Source organism: Fistularia commersonii, chromosome 10 (genome assembly GCF_037954325.1).
Source record: "Fistularia commersonii isolate RoL2024-O1a breed Wild chromosome 10, RoL_Fcom_v1.0, whole genome shotgun sequence".
NCBI lineage: Eukaryota > Metazoa > Chordata > Actinopteri > Syngnathiformes > Fistulariidae > Fistularia > Fistularia commersonii.
This window is the reverse complement of record NC_141293.1, coordinates 17,856,240-17,877,528: the sequence shown is the minus strand read 5'-3', so window position 1 is coordinate 17,877,528 and position 21,289 is coordinate 17,856,240. Positions and strand designations below refer to the sequence as shown.

Sequence of the window (21,289 nt, the reverse complement as noted above, 5' to 3'; positions counted from 1 at the left end):
GCACAATAATATAAATAAACAAAAAAAAAAAACCTGCGACTCTTTCATGCCGTCATATATCCGTCAGTATCTGCACGCATTTTATACTTAACACGTTATAATTTAATGTTCACTGTCTAATGTAACAGTGCACTTTACTGCTAATTTGCATTCAATTATTATTATTATCTTTTTTTTTTTCTAACATTATGTCACCATGGGATTGTGTGAAACATCTTCTCGATTCCTTTGAATGTCCAGTGCACGCGGAGAAATTGACAACAAAGCTGACTTTGACTTAAAGCTGAATTTTTTTGGAGGTGTTTAAGGTAGGTCCGGGGTTTTCTGGAAATGTCTTCTTTTTTTCATTAATGTTTTAAATGTTTGCATTATTTCATCATATTTTTCAGACAATTTCTTTCTTTTTTTTTTGGTTGTCGGTTTAGTGCTTCTACAGTTGGACCAGCTCTCAGCCATAAACAGATTATCTGTTGCATCTGCTTTTTCTCTGTAATTAGAGTTTCAAACGTCATCTGCAGGACTTTATGTAAATCTCTTGCTCTTTATCTTCTCTTCAATCTGCACGTGGATCGCACTGAATCAAAAATCAAGTCTTACTTGGATCTTTTGTTCAGTAAAAATAATTTACTGGAAACACTGGAAGATGATTTTTGTTGACTGACGTCACTCTAGTCAGTGAATCTAAGTTAATATTATAATCAACAAGTTGTTAAATACACTGATGTTCCTTATGCCACCAATATGTTTCGGGCAAATGTGATAATGATGATGATTATCAGGAAAAGTGTTACATATTAGTAACACACTGTTGTAATCAAACAACAAACTTTAGTTATATATTACAATTAATAGACAATAGACAAGAATAGGGTACCTTAGGAGTGTACCACTTAAGAGGTAGCATAGCACAAAGGAACTAACAAAGTTAGAGAAAAAAATATATATCTCACTTGATTTTGTATTTATATAAGTATATATGTATTAATGTACAACAATCCATTGTATACAGACGTTCAAATTCAATATCCAATCATGTATTTAAATTTTTATAGGATTAAAACATGACGATTTTTATTTTTATCGTTGGGATCCGATCAGATAAATAATTTATATTTTATATTTTTTGGAGTACTTTTTGTATTCAACCAGCAGGCAGCGATGTTGACAACACAATTCCGCGTGGAAAAAGAAGAAGAATAGCAAGGAATCGCAAGGAGCTAACTGCGTTGTTCGCAAAGTGCACGGTAAATATATCATAAGTAACCTTAAATGCTGTTGAAAAGATGTTTTACATGTGAAGTCTTGTGTGTAAATTCGTTTTTTGGTAGATGTGGGAGTGTTATGCTAGTTAGAAATGCAGCGTTGCTAACACTAGCAACATCAAAATAAACATTGTGCTAATTTGCTCGTAGCTCGCTATAATATGAGATAACTAGATCACGATACATTTATCTTTTACATGTCAAAACTCAAAAGCCGTTTAGAATCAGGTTTTATTTATTGTTAAGTGGTCTGAAACAATCTTCGTGTGCATCCTCGAAGACAAATCAACCAACATTTCGTTCACAAAAGGCATTTTCCCCTCAAAAAAAAATCAAAGTTGCGACTTAGTTGGGCTTTTATTCAATGGATATTTTGGATACTTGTTGAATTATATATTTTTGTATTTAGGTTCAACCATTTTTCACCCCCGTAGTGCTTTTAAGGGTCCTGTTTTCTTTTGCAATTTAATCTAAAGGTGCAGAAATGTCAGCTGATACCAAGATTGCAGAGCTGCTGACTGAGCTCCATCAGCTCATCAAACAAACTCAGGTAAGCTCATTTTAATGCAGCATATATTCATTTGTTCCCGGGACTGACCGAACTACTGCACAAATTCCAAAGTAGATGTTATACAAAATCCATATATGTATAGAATCTGTATTAGTTGCAGGTTTACCACCTAGCCTTGCAAGGTGGAGCTGAACCAAATGAATGCTTCCCTTGTTTCCAGGATGAGAGATCACGCAGCGAACACAACTTGCTCAACATACAGAAAACTCACGAGAGGATGCAGACGGAAAACAAGAGTCAGTCACTGCCTTGATTTTTTCTATTTTATTTTAATTGTCAACCCGGTGGTTAGTTGTATCTCTTTTCCCTGATGTTTGATTCAATATGTTCAACCGCAGCATCGCCGTACTACCGTACCAAGCTCCGAGGACTTTACACCACCGCTAAAGCGGACGCTGAGGCCGAGTGCGGGTGAGGGAACACGTTTTCCAGAACCGTCCGACTGACTTCCCGTTTACGGAAAAAGAAAAAAAATCCTAGAAAGCCGTCAGCAAACAAAAATCGTTTCTGATCGGCTGTTTAACATCCAAGAATATTTAGCGGCTGAGGATGTTTCTCTCTAGACCTCCAAATCAACTCTTATGGATTCATTCTTCAATTCACTGTTTAAGTCCTTCATTCAGCTTTAATTCGAGACTAGTTCAAATTTATTTTACGATGTAATTGCAGAATTTAAAAGGTAAGAATAATAATGTGAACAAGGAAATTTCGCTTTTGTTGTTGATATACGTATTTTGCAAAAATCACAGCACTTTGCTGGGGATGCACACACACACACAAACACACACACAGGCTTTTTTTTCCAGGTAATTAATGGAATACATTACATTACATTACATTGCCTTTGGCGGACGCTTTTATCCAAAGCGACTTACAATAGAGGACATAGGGACTGCAAATCTTCTTCTTCTTTCGGCTTTTCCCGTCAGGTGTCGCCACAGCGAGTCAACTTTCTCCATCCAACCCTATTCTCTGTATCTTCCTCTCTCACTCCAACTACCTTCATATCCTCTCTCACGACGTCCATAAATCTTCTCTTTGGTCTTCCTCGAGACGTCCTGCCTGGCAGCTCCAATTCCAGCATCCGTCTACCAATATATTCACTATCTCTTCTCTGTACATGACCGAACCATCTCAGTCTGGCTTCTCTGACCTTCTCTCCAACAACATCGAACATGTGCCGTCCCTCTGATAGACTTATTCCTGATCCTCTCCATCCTGGTCACTCCCAAAGAGAACCTCAACATTTTCATCTCTGCAACCTCTAGTTCTGCCTGCTGTCTTTTGGTCATTGGAACAGTTTCTAGTCCAAACATAATCGCTGGTCTCACCACTGTCTTGTACACCTTTCCTTTTATTCTGGCTGAAAGTCTTCTATCACATAGTACCCCTGACACTTTTCTCCACCCATTCCAACCTGCTTGGACCCGTCTCTTCACCTCTTTTCCACACTCTCCGTTGCTCTGGACTGTTGACCCTAAGTACCTGAAATCCTCCAGCTTCTTGATCTCCACTCCCTGTAGCCTCACCGCTCCACCCGAGTTCCTCTCATTCACACACATATATTCTGTCTTGCTGCGACTAACTTTCATTCCTCTCCTTTCCAGAGCATACCTCCACCTCTCTAGATTTTGCTCTACCTGTTGTCTGCTCTCACCACAGATCACAATGTCATCTGCAAACATCATGGTCCATGGGGATTCCTGTCTAACCTCATCTGTCAGCCTATCCATCACCATTGCAAACAAGAAGGGGCTCAGAGCTGATCCCTGATGGAGTCCCACCTCCACCTTGAACTTCTCTGTTACCCCTACAGCACACCGTACCAGTGTCTCACAGCTAGCATACATGTCCTGCACCAGTCTAACATACTTTTCTGCCACTCCAGACTTCCTCATACAATACCAGAGCTCCTCTCTTGGCACCCTGTCATATGCTTTTTCTAGGTCTACAAAAACGCAATGCAACTCCCTCTGGCCTTTCCATTCTTCATCCTCTTCAATGCCTTCCTCACTTCACTTTTACTAATTTTTGCTACTTTGTGGTCTACAATAATCACCTCTTCTACCCTTGCCTCTCTTTCATTTTCCACATTCATCAGCTCTTCAAAGTACTCTTTCCATCTTCCCATCACTCTTCTAGCATCTGTCAATACATTTCCCTCTCTGTCCTTAATCACCCGGCCTGTTGTACATCCTTTCCATCTTTATCTCTCTGTTTCGCCAACCTGTATTGATCATTCTCACCCTCCTTACTATCCAACCGAGCATACAAGTCATCAAAAGCCCTTTGTTTTGCCTTTGCTACCTCTATCTTTACCTTTCGCCGCACCTCCCTGAACTCCAGTCTGTTCTCTTCAGTCCTCTCAGTATCCCACTTCTTCTTCGCTAACCGCTTTCTCTGTATATACTCCTGCACTTCCTCATTCCACCACCAAGTCTCCTTATCTACTTTCCTTCCAGATGACACACCAAGTACTCTTCTACCTGTCTCCCTGATAACACTAGCTGTTGTTGTCCAATCATCTGTAAGCTCTCCCTGACCAACCAGACCCTTTCTCAACTCCTCCCTGAAAACCATGCAACACTCCTCCCTTTTCAGCTTCCACCATTTTGTCCTTTGTTCTGCCTTTGTCCTCTTCATCTTCCTTGTCACCAGAGTCATCCTACAAACCACCATCCTATGCTGTCTGGCTACACTCTCACCTACAACTACTTTGCAGTCACTGATCTCTTTCAGGTTACCCCGTCTATACAAGATGTAGTCTACCTGCGTGCTCCTACCTCCGCTCTTATAAGTTACCCTATGTTCCTGTTTTTTTCTGGAAAAAGGTGTTCACTACAGCCATTTCCATCCTTTTTGCAAAATCTACCACTATCTGTCCCTCTGCATTCCTATCCTGGATACCAAATCTGCCCATCACTTCTTCATCCCCTCTATTGCCTTCACCAACATGTCCATTGAAGTCTGCACCAATAACCACTCTCTCATTTCTGGGAATATTCTGCATCACTTCATCTAACTCATTCCAGAACTTCTCCTTCTCTTCAGATTCACATCCCACCTGCGGGGCATAGCCGCTAACAACATTGAGCATCACACCTTCAATTTCCAGTTTCAGACTCATAAGTCTATCTGACATTCTTTTCACCTCTAGGACGCTCCTAACAAACTCCTCCTTCAAGATAACTCCTACTCCATTTCTCTTCTTGTCATTACCATAATAGTACAACTTAAAGCCTGCTCCTAAGCCTCTAGCCTTTACATAGGGACTGCAAATACACTTGCAAATACACGATGCACAGGAATACCACCTATATTAATTGTACTCCTCTTTTTGCGCTGCACCATGTTATAGCTGCTGATTTATTGCCGCTAGCTATGCTAATGTCATTCGTTTTGGGCGACAGCGAGCTGCCGTGTCACCCGAAATGTCATTGAAATTCATAACATACTTTGAAGAATCCTCTCCAACAAACATCGGTAATCTACTCAAAATGTCTCTGTGACACATTTCCGTATCATTGAAGTTTGACATCTGCCAATATTCATAAAACATGAATATCATGCAGCCATTACAGCTTCTGCATTTACCTCCCCTCTATTTTACGCCTCTTCTCTTAGAATTCTGCGACGTGCACTGGATAAAATTGCAGAGATCAAGTCGCTGCTGGAGGAGCGGCGAATTGGTATGTATTTTGGGTTGTATTTATCTAAGTCAGTCCTTTCGTGGCGTCAGGATGAGAGCGTGTTCCTGTGGTTTCAGCTGCTAAGATGGCAGGTGTCTACAGCGACAGCGACCCTCCCAGGAAAACTATGCGGCGAGGAGTCCTGATGACGCTGTTGCAGCAGTCGGCCATGACCCTGCCGTTATGGATCGGCAAACCAGGGGAAAGGTACCAGAGAGGCATGCCTTCAATAACGTGTCTCTGTAAATTGAATATGTTCAGTGGGGTAAAATGGTATTTAGTCACCCTACCAAATATGCAAGTTCTCCCACTTAAAACGATGGGAGAGGCCTGTCATTTTCATCATTGGCACACATCAGCTATAAGAATAAGAATAAAAATAAGAACAATTTTATTTATCCCGAAGGAAATTGTTGTGCCAGAGTTTCAAGTAAAACATAACAATAATAGATAAAAGTAGGAAGGAGGGAGACTAAGAAATACAAATAAAAATATAAAGTGTCAAAGTCAAGGCTATAAAGTGTTATAAGGTCTTCAAAAGTACAAAGATTTGAATATTCCCTTCGGCTGAAGGAAAGAGGAATTAAAAAGTCTGATAGCCTCAGGTAGGAAAGACCTCCTGTGGCGTTCAGTGGAGCTCCTTGGTGGTATCAATCTATGAGACAATGAGAGACAGAATGAGGAAAAAAAAAATTATCCAGAAAATCACATTGTCTGATTTTTAGATAATCTGCAGATTATGGTGGAAAATAAGTATTTGGTCAATAACAAAAGTTCATCGTAATACTTTGTCATATACCCTTTGTTGGCAATGACAGAGGTCACATGTTTTCTGCAAGTCTTCTCAGGGTTTTCACACACTGTTGCTGGTTTTTCGGCCCGTTCGTCCATGCAGATCTCCTCTAGAGCGGTGATGTTTCGGGGCTGTCGCTGTGCAACACAGACTGTCAACTCCCTCCAAAGATTTTCTATGGGATTGAGATCTGGAGGCTGGCTAAGCCACTCCAGGACCTTGAAATGCTTCTTGAAAAGCCACTCCTTCGTTGCCCGGCGGTGTGTTTGGGATCATCGTCATGCTAAAAGACCCAGCCATAATTCATCTTTAATGCCCTTGCTGATGGAAGGAGGTTTTCACTCAAAATCTCACTATACATGGGTGTTCATTCTTCAGTCGTCCTGGTCCCTTTGCAGAAAAACATCCCCAAAGCATGATGTTTCCACGGCCATGCTTCACAGTAGCTATGGTGTCATGCGGATGCAACTCAGCATTCTTTCTCCTCCAAACATGTCAAGTTGAGCTTTTATCAGTTTTGGTTTCATCTGACCATAGGACATTCTTACAATCCTCTTTTGGATCATCCAAATGCTCTCTAGCAAACTTGATGGGCCTGGACATGTACTGTCTTAAGCAAGGGGACACGTCTGGCCCTGCAGGGTTTGACTCCCTGGCAACGGAGTGTGTCATTGATGGTAGCCTTTGTTACTTTGGGTAACTTCAGGTCATTCACTCGGTCCCCGCGTGTGCTTCTGGGATTTTTGCTCCCCGTTCTTGCGATCATTTTGACCCCACGGGTTGAAATCTTGCGTGGAGCCCCAGATGGTGGGAGATTATCGGTGGTCTTGTATGTCTTCCATTTTTTAATTATTACTCCCGCAGTTGATTTCTTCACATCAGGTTGCTTAGCTATTGCAGACTCAGTCTTCCCAGCCTGTGCAGATCTACAATTTGGTTTGGAGTTGACCGTTTGAGGTTGTGGACAGGTGTCGTTTATACTGATAACCACTGCAAACAAGGGCCATTAGTCCAGGTAACGTGTGGAAGACAGAGGAGCCCCTTAGAGAAGAACTTACAGGTCTGTGAGAGCCAGAAATCTTGCTTTTTTGTTGATGACTAAATACTTATTTTTCGGAGGAATTTACCGACCCCCCCCCAGTCTGTCTTTCATAGTTGAAGTGTGATGAAAATTACCGGCCTCTTGTCATCTTTTTAAGTGGGAGAACTTGCACAATTGGTGGCTGACTAAATCCGTTTTTTTACCCCACTGTATTATTCCACATCAAAAATTCCACACAAAATTTCCAAAACTAAAATGATCAATTTAGACTTTAGTGCTACATACAAGTCACTTTTCAGGACAAAACCTGCTCCATCCGTCTTCATTATTTTCATAGTTATAGTCATTTCTATTAGGTTATTGCAAGGTGTTTATACTCAAACCGAAAAAACAGATCATTTTTCTTCACTCTATCGTTAAAAACGAAGATGTGTGAAAACCGCCGCTAGCCGCTTAGATCACTGTGTGTATTTGTGTGTGTCCCAGCCCTCCCCCGTTGTGCGGGGCGACTCCCGCCAGCAGTGACTACGTGGCCAAGCAAGGTGACAAGGTGGCCGCGAGGGTGAAAGCAGTGGATGGAGACGAGCAGTGGATCCTGGCCGAGGTTGTCAGCTACAACCACTCCACCAACAAGTAAGAATGCTGCCAAGATATGCTGATTTCAGACCAGCTCAGTGACCTCAAGAAATGAGACCGTCCTTTTTTTTTTTTTCCACCAACAGATATGAGGTGGATGACATTGATGAAGAAGGCAAAGAGTGAGTTTCCAAGTATTTTTTTCAAGTTGTTAGAAACCATCCCAGTCTTGTAAGTTTTCCAGTTTTATTAGATGTAAATGGAGTCGGCATTTTGCTCTTTATGTAATTTTTGTCTAAATTCATTTCATATTTCATGTTTCTATTTACTTTCCTTCAAAGGAAAAATCACCCCCGACTTATCAACCAAAAATGCAAATTTACACGGACCGCATTTTTGAAGAAATGGAAACTTTTTCAAATGAAATCACATTCTGTTTCTCCTTCTGCCTTCAAATATTTTCAAATAATATCAGTGATTCTGACAGGGGGATCCATAGAGCTTAAAACTACTTCAATTGAACGCCTCCAATTTTAGTCAATCAGACCGAACCCCTGTTGTGTCGTCTACATAAATGAGGATTTTGTGACCAGCGATATGTTTTTCGTTTGTCTCATGTAGTCACTACATTCAACGGTAACAGATGTTGCGTGTGTTTTGATCAGGAGACACACACTGAGCAGACGGAGGATCATCCCGCTGCCTCAGTGGAAGGCCAACCCAGAGACGGACCCCGAGGCCCTGTTCAGTAAAGATCAGCTCGTATTGGCTCTTTACCCTCAGACCACCTGCTTCTACCGGGCCCTAATCCACACACCCCCACACCGGGTGAGAATCAACACACAACTTTAACTCGTGCCTGCCTCATCGACAAACCACTCCCGAAAGAAAAAGGGTCTGAAATGTCCTCAGTCTTTTTACACCACAGCCCTTTGTTTCAGACTTTTCTGTTTTAACATGTTGTGTTTTCACAACTATAAGACGCACATAAAAGTCCTAGATTTTCTTCAAAATGTGCAGTGCGCCCTGTGTGTGTTGTTGTTGTAAGGCGGACGTAGTAGAGAACACCATGAGAACGTTAAAGGGGGAAGTGTTGGCGTCGATTGTATATAAAAGAACGGGTATGTGCGTTACGCGGAGCATCGTTGTTTTAACAACCCTGAAAACATCTCCGACAAACACATCCAGCCCAGCCACATCACTAACATGGATGAGGTGCCGCTCACTTTCGACATCCTGGTGAGTCACACTGTGGAGAAGAAGGGGACCAGCACGGTAGCGATACACACTGGGCGAGTTACACCACTATTTGCGAATGGATTGTAGACGCTCGGGCTAACGTGTCTGCCGGCACTGTTGTTGGAGCTTTCGCATCATTTCGGAGGAGCCGCGCGACACGGAAAGTGACTCTGACAGTGAAGAAAGTGAACCTGGCATGTTGGATGGAGATTTAGCGCAGATGTTCAAATCAGAAACAGAGGATGAGGACTTCCATGGGTTTGATTGATGGCGATTACCAGTAAAAAAATGTAAATACCGAACTCAGATTAGCTCCCGCTCTGTTTTTAAATACGCACACTTGTATGCTTGTGTGTGTTGTTGTAAGGCGAACGTAGTAGAGGACACCATGAGAACGTTAAAGGGGGAAGTGTGGGCGTGAATTGTATATAAAACCTGGGCCCTATAATCAGGTGCACCTAATGTGTGTGTTAAATACAATAATGGCACACATAACTGACACTGCGCCTTTTAGTACGGTGCGCCTTAGGGTCGTGAAAATACGGTAAAATGAAAATCAAACTCAAGACCAATCAGAATGTTGTTTTAATCGCAATGCAGTGCTCCCATGTGTTTCCAGCTGTGGAAAACATGGAAATAGAGGGGAAAAAAATGTCCTGGAAATGCTCAAGTTGTTATGGAAACTTGTTTCTCCTCTCTCTGGCTTGTGTGTAAATGCAAATGGACTAAAAGTTTAGTTTATCCGTGTCTGTTTTCCTGCTGTCTTCAATGGGCAACGTTGAGACGGCGCTTCTTTGCTTCTCGGCCCATGTGACGCTGCCAGCCAATCAAAATGTGTGCTTCCATGTCACTTTATTGATAAATCTTAAAAAATAAAAACACTTAATTGATAACTTTAGCAACATTTCAGACCCCCCCCCTTTTTTTTTTTTTTTAAACTCCAAAGAAGCATCTCAAGACAAAACTAGCAAGTTTCGATGAAGAGTGCTAGGTTTAGTCCCTGACTTATATGTTTTGTCATCATTTCTAAGAATGCAAGATATGTTTTTAACAGATAACTTACAGCCATAGAATGCACATCTTTTAAATCAAACCTCTGGGGGCAGAAGAGGAATTAACATAGAAACAATTCGGGTAGCTCCAGAAAATACTGCATTGAAAAATATGCATTGAGTAATGCATGGCAAGACAGGGGAATGTGTTAGTATATGACGCGATAACCTGCCTGTCATACTGCAGCAGCTGAAAATGTCCTGGAAAATAATTTCAAGAAAAGAAAAGAAACCATGGGAATGGTTGCTTTAAAATGGATAAATATTCTCATTTTTTTTAAATAGTGATACTACATAGCATGGCAGTGGTAAAGAGAGCCATCTGTAACTAATGTTATGGTGTACGTTTGAGAGAAATGATTGTAAAAGGGACTCCTTTTTATGCTTTTTATTTTGTTTAACCATGGAATCCCACAAAAATACTGCTTTTATACCGAAAGAATGAAGTAGTATTTATCAAAGCTACTTCGTTGTGTGGAATATAATTGAAAGTGTGTGTTTTTCTTTTGTTGGCAGCCTCAGGATGACTACTCGGTGCTTTTTGAGGACACGTCATACGCTGATGGTTATTCCCCTCCCCTCAACGTGGCCCAGCGCTATGTGGTCGCCTGCAAAGAGAACAAGAAGAAATGACAAAGCTGTATATAATGTTTTTGTTTCATCGCTAACCTGTGATGGTGAAGCGAGCAGCGTGGCAACACAAACATGGTTACACGTAGTAGCATATTTTTAAAGTTAGTCATGAAGGAAGGATCTGAAAGGAGCCATCGTCGTCCGATTCAGCCTTCAGAAAGCCCCAGTTTATGGCTTTAATTTTATTTTCCAACACGTTTAAGTGTTTCACTGCTGTGTAATAGAAAAAAGTCCTCATTTCGTATCAGATTTCAGTCAGCTCATGTTACTATATAAAAGAAGTGTCTTTATTAATGACAGTGTCTTCTCGTTTCTTTTATCAAAAGGAAACAGATATATGGACTATTTCCGCCGATGGAGGAAGTATATTTATTGTTTCTCAGGTTCTGAATCACGATCAGCTGTAGATGATTGACCAAAAGGCTGCTTCTGAAAGGCTTTATAAACACAAACAAGGTGTAACTGGTCCAATTTGGGAAGTTTAATGTTTATAAAATATGAGAGAAAATCAGCGGGAAGTATTAAGCTCATTCAAATGACTAAAATGCAGAATAATCTTTTTTTTTGTAAGCTAAATGGAAAAAACAAGGCCTCAACTTTGAACTACAAGTGTTTATGTTGGTTAGGTTTTCATGCAGTTACCATAGAAATCACACAATGACGTCATCCTTTCCACAGATTACGTCAGCATGTGATTCAAAGCTGTCAAAAGTTCGACATCTCAAAGGAAATAACGTCACATTGCGATTTTTTTTCCTTTCTTCCGTGCTTATATTTTGAAATCTGCTTCATGATGTCACATTGCGGATCACGATGTCAATAATATTTCAAGACAAGTTTTGCAGCTCCATCTAGGTCGCCTATTCCACATGGGGATTAACATACTTCAAACTTTTCTGTTCTGCGTCTCCGTGACTGCCATTCAAAGATATATATATAATTTTTTTTGTTTTTTTTTGCAAGATAAAGTGCGTCCCTGTTACAGCACCTTAATTATAGTGAAGACCTGTCGTATGAGTTAATGTAATACGTATTTCACTTCTGGGATTCAGTCAGCCTGTCACTTTGCGTGCACGTTTAGATCACGAAAATCTCCTTTCAGTGCGTTACATCCCGCATCTACTGACTGTTTGACAATTATGCTCCATATTACGACTTCCTCTCCAACTTTGACAACTTTATGTTAACTTTACCTGCAGCAATCCCTACATTTACCACTTTTGAAGGCTTGTTTAGTCTGTTCATCCATTTCCAATAATATGCAATTAAGCTAGAATCCATCGTAAAGTTATATTTTGTCCCTCGCTGAACTACTAATACCCCCCGCTTCTAAGTAGTGTAAAAATTAGAAGCTATGATATCATATATATCTTTTCCGTTCTATGTTTGCGTGTCAGTTAACGCAACGTTTTCCTGAGAAAAATTAACAAACAAAAAACACAAATCACCCACGGTCTTTGAACGCAGCAGCTGCTGGAACAACGCGCGGAAACTGTCATGGCCGAAGAGGTAAATGATTTAAAAAACAAAGATTTGCTATGGTTTTATTTAAAAAAGAAACATCATAGCAACTTGAACAATAATTTTAAGTATTGATTTTTTTTTTTTAAATGAGTTTAAATCCACTGTGAGTGCAATGTGAGCGTCTCGGGTCGAGATACATTCTGTCCGACGTAGGGTTACTAGTCAAAGGTTAGCTAGATTACTAGCTCTTCGAAAATAAAAGCCGGTATTTTGGCGAAAAACAGCGTCAACTAACGGGTGGATAGTTTCAAAACTGATATTATGGTGACTTTGGAGGTTCTAAGTCATCCAGGTCATGGTGAATTCTTGTCGAAATCTTCTTGTCTTGGCAACTGGACTTGAATTTCTTCACTTGAGAGGCTACTTAAGTTCAGTTGACCCGTGTGGAGTTTACGAATATATTACGAATATAACTACCACCCTGGTAGTTATGTTCGGATAACTTTGGGTGGGTCTGGGTTATAATGGCTTGTTATGTAAATTTGAAAGTTAATCTGAAGAAACTAGGTCAAATGGGATTGTTATGCTTGTTCGTTGGGGATAAAGGAGCAACTTTTTGGGGGGATAATCTGTATTGTATTGTGAAATGGTTAAATTAGACAAGAGAGTGGAACCATGTATAAGTTACTGTCGTGTATTGTGGTGAATATTTCCATTAGATGTACCAGTTTACATACCAGTTTAACTACTCAACTCTTGTTTGACATATGCAGAAATCCTCGATGGTACTAAGGTGAGGGAACCTTCAGAGGCTTCTTAATTTCCAATAACTATGTCCCATTAACAGCTTGCATCATCACAGTTTACTGTCAGTGTTGATCTATATCCATGAGAAACGCAAACAGAATCCACAAAAAAAATTCAGTCAAAATCCGTTAGAATTTCCCTGAGGTAGTTTGCAAGAGTTTGGAAGCACAATTACGTTTAATAACCTCAATCGCATGTAGATGAGAGAAAAAAAACATGCATAATATAAAAAACTCATCTAAAAATCAAGTTACAATGAGGTGAGCAAGAAATCATGTGGAAAAAAATCTTTGAAAATTGCAAAATAGATCAAATAAATAGTGATTTTTTTTACACAGTTTATAGTTATTGAAATTGTGCATCTACAGTTTTTAATCAATCATGCCGTTCGAAGATATTCCGGATGCACCTTCTCTAAACATTTTTTTTCATTCCTATTACTTTGATGAGAGTGCATTTTAATTCACAATGATCTTTTGGATTGACAGGGAAAGAATTGGGTCAAAATTGATCAGCGTTGACAGAAATGATAAAAACTACAGCCTGATCATAAGTGACAAACCTCTCCCTGGTCCCCAGGTGTCTGACACGGAAGAGACTTTTGTGAAGCGGCCGCTCAAACGCAGACAAATCATCGACCCATCAACCATCGTGCCGGTTCCCATTTATTCCAACAAGGTAAACCGCTACTGATCTGCAGACTTTCAACGGTTCAGGAACCATCGGGGGATGCTGATAGCGGAATGCTAGCTCGATAAATTGTTCTCCGTCTTTTAGGTGAACAGCTGTTTGCATTTGGAGATGGGAGCTCCTGTGTTTACCAGAGAGAACACGGCAGGTAAAACGTTTTTAATTCATCGATCGCAGGTCTGATCACTAAAACCCAAATATGTCGAGAAATTGAGCGACTGAGGTTGAAGTTAATTTTAATGTTTTATTCAAAACCACAAAAATATATACATCAAATATGTGGGTCCATCGCAGTACATCTGAACTGAAGAAGCCCTCTCGGATGAGCGGTCAAACACCTTCAAGGGAAGAAGATCAAGTAAAGTTGCTACAAGAAGGAGATTTTGACAAAGAATAGGTCCAGTGTTTATTGTAAATGTCAAAAAGTCATTTCTTAGCTGGTCACTGACCGTCAAAGGTGGTTTCAATGCACATGAAGGAAACCAATCACCCAGCTGGGGGGAAAAAAACAGAAAGATAACAATGCTTTCAGAATATGGCAATAAATAATTTGGTAACATTCTAACAAAGAAAGGATTTCTGGGAGCTTAGTTGTCCATGATTAAGTGATTGTTTCTTTGGTTCAAACAAAGAATTAGCTGAGTCTTCCTGTGGAAGAGAAATTAATTGTAAAGTCTATGAGGGAAAATGCCCTCGCAAAGCAGAGGTGAAGAAATTCAAGTCCAGTTGCCCCAACAAGAAGCCAAATAAGTCTTACTAGTAAATTTTGAATATTTTTTGCCGATCAAAAAGTTTAAATGTACATTTACTTATTAATAGTTAATGTGTGGCTGTGCACCTGTGTACCTGTTTCATACAGGTCATTTGTCCGTGTTTGTTTATTCTGTATGAAAGGGAAATAGACGATTGTAATGGCAATTACCAGTATCAGTGTCTTTGGTTGCACATTGTAGCATCAGACAACAGATGCTTTAATATTCAATCAATTACCCAGAATTCTGTCAGTGTTCATTGAATATTGATCATCTGGAACCAGCTGTGTGAATTTAAGCATTTATAGAGAATAACTATTAAATTGGGTCAAAATTACCCATAGTACATACTGAGATCCCTGAGATCCCAATTGTAGTTAGTCTTTACTGCAAAAGATTTTCCATCAAGTATTTGAGTTATCTATTTTTTGAATGTGATTAAGGGAATAATTCCATGTTTTTATCAAGAAACGTTTAGTTGTAAACAATCTACAAGGAAATCAAAGAAGACAGAGAAATACATTTGATTATGTATAGCTGACTGCTGTTTGTGTCTATGAACAGACAGCGCTATAGATGACAGTCTGTGGCTGCAGTTTTCATCCTGTGACTCAAAAGCAAAAGTCCAGACCCTCAGCGACTTGGAGGATGACGAAGTCGAGCTCCTGGACATGGGAACGAGTTGCTTAGAAACGAGGAAGGAGCTGTAAGTCATGAGGCATGCATGCGGATGTCTGTTGTATTAATCTTAATGAAGTTGTCAGACTACTTTATGATGTTTTTTTTTTTAAGACGGAGCCCGTCTGCAGAGCAACTATAAGTTTCTGTGACATTGATTCATTTTTACATCATAATGAAGAAGCCAAGCAGATTGCCAGTCAGACAGAGTGATGGTTTCTGTTTCAGGAAAGCTGGTGGCAGCCCCTCGCCTCCTCCACCACAGAGTCCTGTCAGGAAACAGTCGAGACGGGTGAAGCAGAAGCTCAAGTGAGTATGAACCCATTTTATGAAGCACTCCATAAAACACACACAAATATATAAAGGTAAATTGTACATTTCAACTTTTAAATCTTCAGAAGTCAACAAAACCAAGCAAACATGACAACTGGTCGTTCAGATGAAGTCAAGAATGTAGTGAAAGGAAAAAAAATGTGATGAATGTGAATGTTCCAAGGGTTATGAAATACTTGAGGTTGAATTCTCCATCCATGACCAGATGTCTGCTCCCCTCCCCGGGCTCAGGCCTAGCCAATCTCTGGCTTGATTGTTATTTTAAAATGATTTAAAATTTTATTTAAAGTTATCGATTCAAAGATGCATGGAGATGCATCATAAAATCAAATCCAATCGAATCGCAGACTGGTGATTTGTAATCGTATCGTGAGGGCAGTGAAGATGCACACTCCCAATGTACAAAGGACTTTGTCATGGTATGAGTGTGCCATATACTGTAGTAGGAATTCGGGACCAGGAAATACATTTTGACAAAAAGAGGTGTTAACTTAGAAGTAACTAGCAATAACTCTGCAAAAATAATACAGACAGGAGGGGTTTTCCGGAGGGGTTTGTTGGGGAGGGTGATAGCCTACGGGGAAAAAACTATTCTAATGTCTGGTGGTTCTGGTCCTGATGGACCTGAACCTGTGACCTTGTAAACATTCAGTGAGCTGAGGTTTGATGGGTCTCCCACTATCTTTCTAGCCAGCCACTGCCTGGATCTGTTTTTGAACACTAGCGGGTCCCTGTTCGTGCCCTATGAGGCGACTGGCTGTTCACACAGTGCATTTCAGTTTCTTTTTGGTGCAGGCACAGGATGCAGGGTACCAGGACGTTCGAGGGCGGCCCTGTAGAATTGGGTGCAAACTTTGAGGGAGAAGTTCATCTTGCAGAACAGCCCACAGTCATCAAGTGCACCCACTTGATGACTTTAGATGAATGACTCTTCCATATCAGGTCGCTGGTGATTCCGCCGCTTGAACGGCAGAGTTTTTAATGAGCTGTGGGAGGTGTGAGCGTACGTGTCGACGGAAGTTCATGACTAACTCGACCATCTTGTTGATGTTGCGCTCCAGACTGTTCACGGCATGCTGTATGCAAGGTGTCCTTGTAAGCTCACTCATCATTGTCTATGTAAGGCCCAGGACCGTGGTTTCATCTGCAAACTTAGAGAGAGAAGACCTTAAAAACATCCCTCATTGAGAAGGTGAGGTTGGGTGCCAGAAGGTGTGTGGGGGAGATAACTGGGGAGCGAGGGATGGGGGCTGGTGAATGAGGGAGTCGTAGGGGATAAATGACCGAGCTCTCAATGAGCGTCTGAGAAGAGGAGGGGTGAGAGGAGACGGTGGAGCAGCTGGCAGTCTGTCAATCCTGGTTTACAAGGTATTGAGATTGTCAGCTTGTTCGGGCGAGGCAGGGACAGAAGGGCTTTTTCCTTCGTAGCTGGTGATGGTTCTGAGAGTTCTCCAGACCGCAGCAGGATTGTTGGTGACTAAATCACACTTCAGTCTGGCTTTATCCTCGACAGATTGAATGCACCCAATAAACAGATTCCAAGATACCACAACAGTGTTGGTGTTATATCACAGCATACGTGCACCAGTTATTATATAGGTAAAAGCACAAATCTCCCATTAAAAAAAAAATAATAATATTAATAAGTAAAAATCAATACGATAATATAAATAATAAGAATAATACAATAGCAAAAAACACTACAAAAAAAACAAAGTCGGGAGGCCAGGTGCCATTGCATTTTGATGCTTTTCTGAGTTATTATTTTTACTTTCATTCTGCATTGTAAATCACATATCGATGGCTGGAATACAAAACCTCCTATCTGGAAAAAAAAAAGTTTTTTCAGGAAATGAAAAAAACGTTTCATTTGATTCAGGTCTTTGTTAAATATATTCAAGAATATTCTTTTGTTCACAGACTATATTTTTATGTAATAATTTAAAAATACATAGCATGTATTTTTACCACTGACAATGCAGATAAGTGTTTTTTTCCCTAATTTTTTCTGCTTCATTGTGCACATAGGAGTTTTGTCATGTGACATTTATGTCAAAAGAAAGGGCGGGATTATCTTGCAGATAGACCGAAAATGTGGAGCCCTCCCATTTCTCACCATTCAATGCAAAAACCCAAAATCCAAAAATTTGCAAATAGGAGGTTTTGCATTCCAGCCATCGATATTAGCAAAACAATGTCTTGATAATGCATCTGCAGCTCTTAATGCTGGTTTTTGTGTGTGTGTGTGTGTGTGCGTGCGTATTAGTGAGATCAACAGGAAGCTTGAGGCGGTCAACACCCTCCTCTCTCCAGAAGCTGAGGGTGGGCGACGGCCCAGGCGGTGCCGCCGCCAGCGTCCCAAGCAGCAGGAGAGTGATGATGTTATCATCATAGAGCCAGAGTGCGGCTCCCTCGACTCGCCATGCAACTCATCCGTCCGGGAGTTCCCTCTCAAGATCCGCTGTCGGACTACAATTCACAAGCTGCCTGTCCTGACGGTGTGTAAGCAGACATACAGTCAAATAAATGGAGAAATAAAAAATAGCAGCAGGTGCTTTAAACATGTGACATTTTCTCTTCACAGACAACACGTTTAGGTGACATCATGACGCAGCTCTCTGTCATCCTCAAAGTCCCCATCTCGCATCTCCTTCTGCTCAGGGAGGCAGTGGAACTTCCCACTGACTCAACTATCAGTGAGCTCGGCCTGGGCATAGCTGATATCATAGGTCGGTCACAGTAATAAACCTGTCTTTTTTTTTCAATTACCCTTATTGTTCTTACAAAGGAAGAGATGTATGATGTGTATTATAGGATGCACATGATATTAATCCAGAGTTTGACGTTGAAAACTAAAGAAATTATTTCATACATTTATTCATCAATAGGAAATATCAAACAGGAATAATTCATATTCATTTGTTCATTACTGCTTATAACAGGCAGTCATAGATGCCCTTGGGTCAGAGGTAGTGTTTAACTCTGAACTGTCAATCAGGGATCTAGCTTGTGTATCTTTTTTGCAGTGGCGATGGACAGGCTGACTGATGAGGTTAGAAAGGAATTTGTGTGGACCATTATGGTTGCAGATGACATTGTGATCTGTAGTCAGAGCAGGGAGCAGGTGGAGGAACATCTCGAGAGCCGGAGGTATGCTCTGGAATGGAGAGGAACGGAGGTTAGCCACAGCAAGAACAATATAAGAGAGACCCAAGTGGAACGATGAAGCTAGACGGAGTGGAGATAAAGAAAGTGAAGGATTTTAAGTACTTGGGGTCAGCAGTCCAGAAGAATGGAGAGAGTGGAAAAGAGGTGAAGAAATGGGCTCAAGCAGGTTGGAAGGGGGGGGGGAAAGGGTCAGGGGTAATGTGCGATAAAAAGTATCAGCCAGAATGAAAGGAGAGTTGTACAAGACAGTTGTGAGACAAGCAATGCTTTATGGTTTGGAAGCAGTGGCATTGAGGAAAGTCAGGAAGCAGAGCTGGAGGTCGCAGAGGTGATGTTGCGGTTCAGACTTATTGAGGAGAAGGTCAGAGAAGCCAGACTGAGATGGTTCGGTCATGAACAGAGGAGGGGCAGTAAATACATTGGTAGAAGGATGCTGGGGGGAAATAAGGTCAGATGGAGGAGGTCGATGCACTGTGGCGAGCCGCCGAAAGGAAAAGAAGTCGTCATCTGTGAATCACAGAGTATGTATGTACATCATACAGAGACATCTAATCATTCACAACCAAAGGCAATTAAATTTAGACCTCAATAAACTTACTTTTTGGACTTTGGGAGGAAGACAGAGAACCTATGGAGAGCCCAAGCAGACACCGGGAGAACATGCAAATTCATCAGAGAAAGGTTTTCTGGAACTAGGAAGTAGGATAAATAGCCAGGGGTAGCTCCATGGACCCATGTACAGGGCAGAAGGCACAGAGATTCAATTGACTGACAAAACACTTTTTTTGCCTCCTGTGTTGCAGATTGTGTGGTCATAGCAACAGAGGAAGAAGGCGGCGTTATCTCAAACAGAAACAACATCAATCTTCGGCTGCAGAGCAAAGACAGATCTTCATCCAAGACGTTTTCTCTGCACAGAGTACGTACCGCTTCCTTTCTACTCGTGCCCCACATCTGTAAGTCGCCAGAGAATGAATCATTGACGGGTATGCTTCTTCTCAGGAGGCCGCACTGAGCTCCATTTTCTCCAAGTACATGTCGTCAATGCCCACCAACGCCCAAAAAAATATCTGCTTCCAGTTTGACGGATCAAAGGTGATAGGCAGTCAGACGCCAGCTCAGCTCGGCATGGAGGACGGTGACATTATTGAAGTCTGGAACTGAGCTCATGCTTTTACCCCTAGAATTCAGTCGACGCAGCTGTGCGCTGGAAGTTTTGAATTTACTAAGCTGTTACTTAATATCGGTTTGCAATTTTTAACCATACTGCACGCCAAAATTACTCAAAGCGTTAAAGGCCACTCGGAATGAAAAAATTAGATTTTAAAATATTGTCCCAAAAGATCCCAAAGTTACAACTCTTACATAATACAAAAATTAAAACGGTGCAATGTGGTAGAGTGGTTTCCACTCCCACCGTGTTAGTTTCCACACAGGGGCCTTTTTGTCTAGTCAGATTATTTATAAACTACTAAAATCTCAACAGAGTTGTCTCATGACACTTTACATGAGGAGCAGATCCAGCCAGACCACACTTTTAACATTTACAGAAACTCAGCATTCCCCCATGGGCCAGCACTTGGTGACAGTGGCAAAGAAAAACAGTCTTTTACCGGGCAGAAACCTGGGACAGATCTGATTTCAGCGTGTTTGGCGTTCAGTCTCGACCAGAAGGGGTAGAAATAGAGCGAGAGAGATAGAAAGCAGATAGTGTTTGTCCTCAGCATTGTCTTTGGGCTCTGCAGTTTCCTCTTATAGTGAATGAACTCAGTTTGCCAAAAACTAAATTGTCCGTAGGTGTGAATGAGAGAGTGACTGGTTGGCTGTATCTATTAGATATTGTGGGGATAAGTTGTAAATCTAGAATAGGCGTCACTTTAACAAAATGTGTTTATATATCATTAGATAATACAGAATGTATTTTGGCGAAACTTTTTTCAGGAAATAGCTGAAATGATGGCACTTGAACATCATGCTGTCAGCAAATGAAAATCAGCAAAATATACCTTTTACTGCCACATTTTCCCATATTAAGTCATGTAATTTTTGAAATCATATTAATTTTGTTCTGATGTGATGACAATGCTAGTTATCCTTTCTGTTGAAAATTAGGAACTGGTTCGCACTGTCTGTTTTTGTTTTTATGTGGAAAGGGAGGTATTTGGGGAAAATTTGCCTGAAAAAATGTTTTGCCCATAAATACGACTTTGTATTGTTTTATTTAAAGTTTTAACAGCAGATGGCGCCAGTCGCCTGAGCCAGTCAGCGTCCCTAACAGCTCGAAGTCACGCCCAATGTTTCGACAGAATTAAATAAACCTTAAAGTAATACATTTCAAGTTCATCTTTCAGAAAATGTCTCTTTTTTTATTTGATTGTTGTAAAGTTAAAAAATAAATAAATAAATAAAGCTGCAGGTCAAATGTGTCTACTTTTATTTAAGTGAAGAAAGATGATTTAACTTACTCATTACGCTTTCTCGCACCCCTGCCATTCCCCTATCGCCAATATTTAGGGATACCACACAGCTTTTCAAATCAT

At 40.8% G+C, this 21,289-nt stretch overlaps 2 protein-coding genes and 1 long non-coding RNA gene across 3 annotated transcripts; 2 read left to right on the top strand and 1 right to left on the bottom strand.

Annotated features, from left to right (window-relative positions):
• Positions 1–1,084: 1,084 nt before the first annotated feature.
• sgf29 (SAGA complex associated factor 29) lies at positions 1,085–11,151 on the top strand. Its single transcript, XM_086154148.1, has 10 exons — positions 1,085–1,244; positions 1,739–1,812; positions 1,994–2,069; positions 2,172–2,244; positions 5,458–5,522; positions 5,600–5,729; positions 7,844–7,990; positions 8,080–8,115; positions 8,599–8,761; positions 10,741–11,151. Exons 2-10 carry the CDS (start codon positions 1,747–1,749, stop codon positions 10,855–10,857), a joined length of 873 nt encoding a protein of 290 aa, XP_086010274.1. The 5' UTR covers positions 1,085–1,244; positions 1,739–1,746; the 3' UTR covers positions 10,858–11,151.
• A 1,152-nt stretch (positions 11,152–12,303) lies between these two features.
• Positions 12,304–21,171, top strand: nfatc2ip (nuclear factor of activated T cells 2 interacting protein). Its single transcript, XM_086154146.1, has 9 exons — positions 12,304–12,366; positions 13,708–13,806; positions 13,906–13,966; positions 15,135–15,276; positions 15,477–15,557; positions 17,848–18,079; positions 18,166–18,310; positions 19,553–19,668; positions 19,752–21,171. Exons 1-9 carry the CDS (start codon positions 12,355–12,357, stop codon positions 19,911–19,913), a joined length of 1,050 nt encoding a protein of 349 aa, XP_086010272.1. The 5' UTR covers positions 12,304–12,354; the 3' UTR covers positions 19,914–21,171.
• On the bottom strand, positions 18,513–19,752 carry LOC147230688 (uncharacterized). The gene is made up of 3 exons (XR_015106726.1): positions 19,677–19,752; positions 19,348–19,377; positions 18,513–18,738 (listed from the first exon to the last, which is right to left on the bottom strand). It is a non-coding gene; the product is annotated as an uncharacterized LOC147230688 (long non-coding RNA).
• Positions 21,172–21,289: the final 118 nt, after the last annotated feature.

What these genes read in the sequence shown, in the direction of transcription:
- sgf29 (XM_086154148.1), top strand. Translation starts at nt 1,747, where the DNA reads ATGTCAGCTGATACCAAGATTGCAGAGCTGCTGACTGAGCTCCATCAG. An exon ending in ATTGATGAAGAAGGCAAAGA is followed by an intron (nt 8,116 to 8,598) that starts GTGAGTTTCCAA and finishes TGTTTTGATCAG; the next exon opens with GAGACACACACTGAGCAGAC. An exon ending in TCCACACACCCCCACACCGG is followed by an intron (nt 8,762 to 10,740) that starts GTGAGAATCAAC and finishes TTTTGTTGGCAG; the next exon opens with CCTCAGGATGACTACTCGGT.
- nfatc2ip (XM_086154146.1), top strand. An exon ending in TTCCCATTTATTCCAACAAG is followed by an intron (nt 13,807 to 13,905) that starts GTAAACCGCTAC and finishes TCCGTCTTTTAG; the next exon opens with GTGAACAGCTGTTTGCATTT. An exon ending in ACAAGCTGCCTGTCCTGACG is followed by an intron (nt 18,080 to 18,165) that starts GTGTGTAAGCAG and finishes TTCTCTTCACAG; the next exon opens with ACAACACGTTTAGGTGACAT.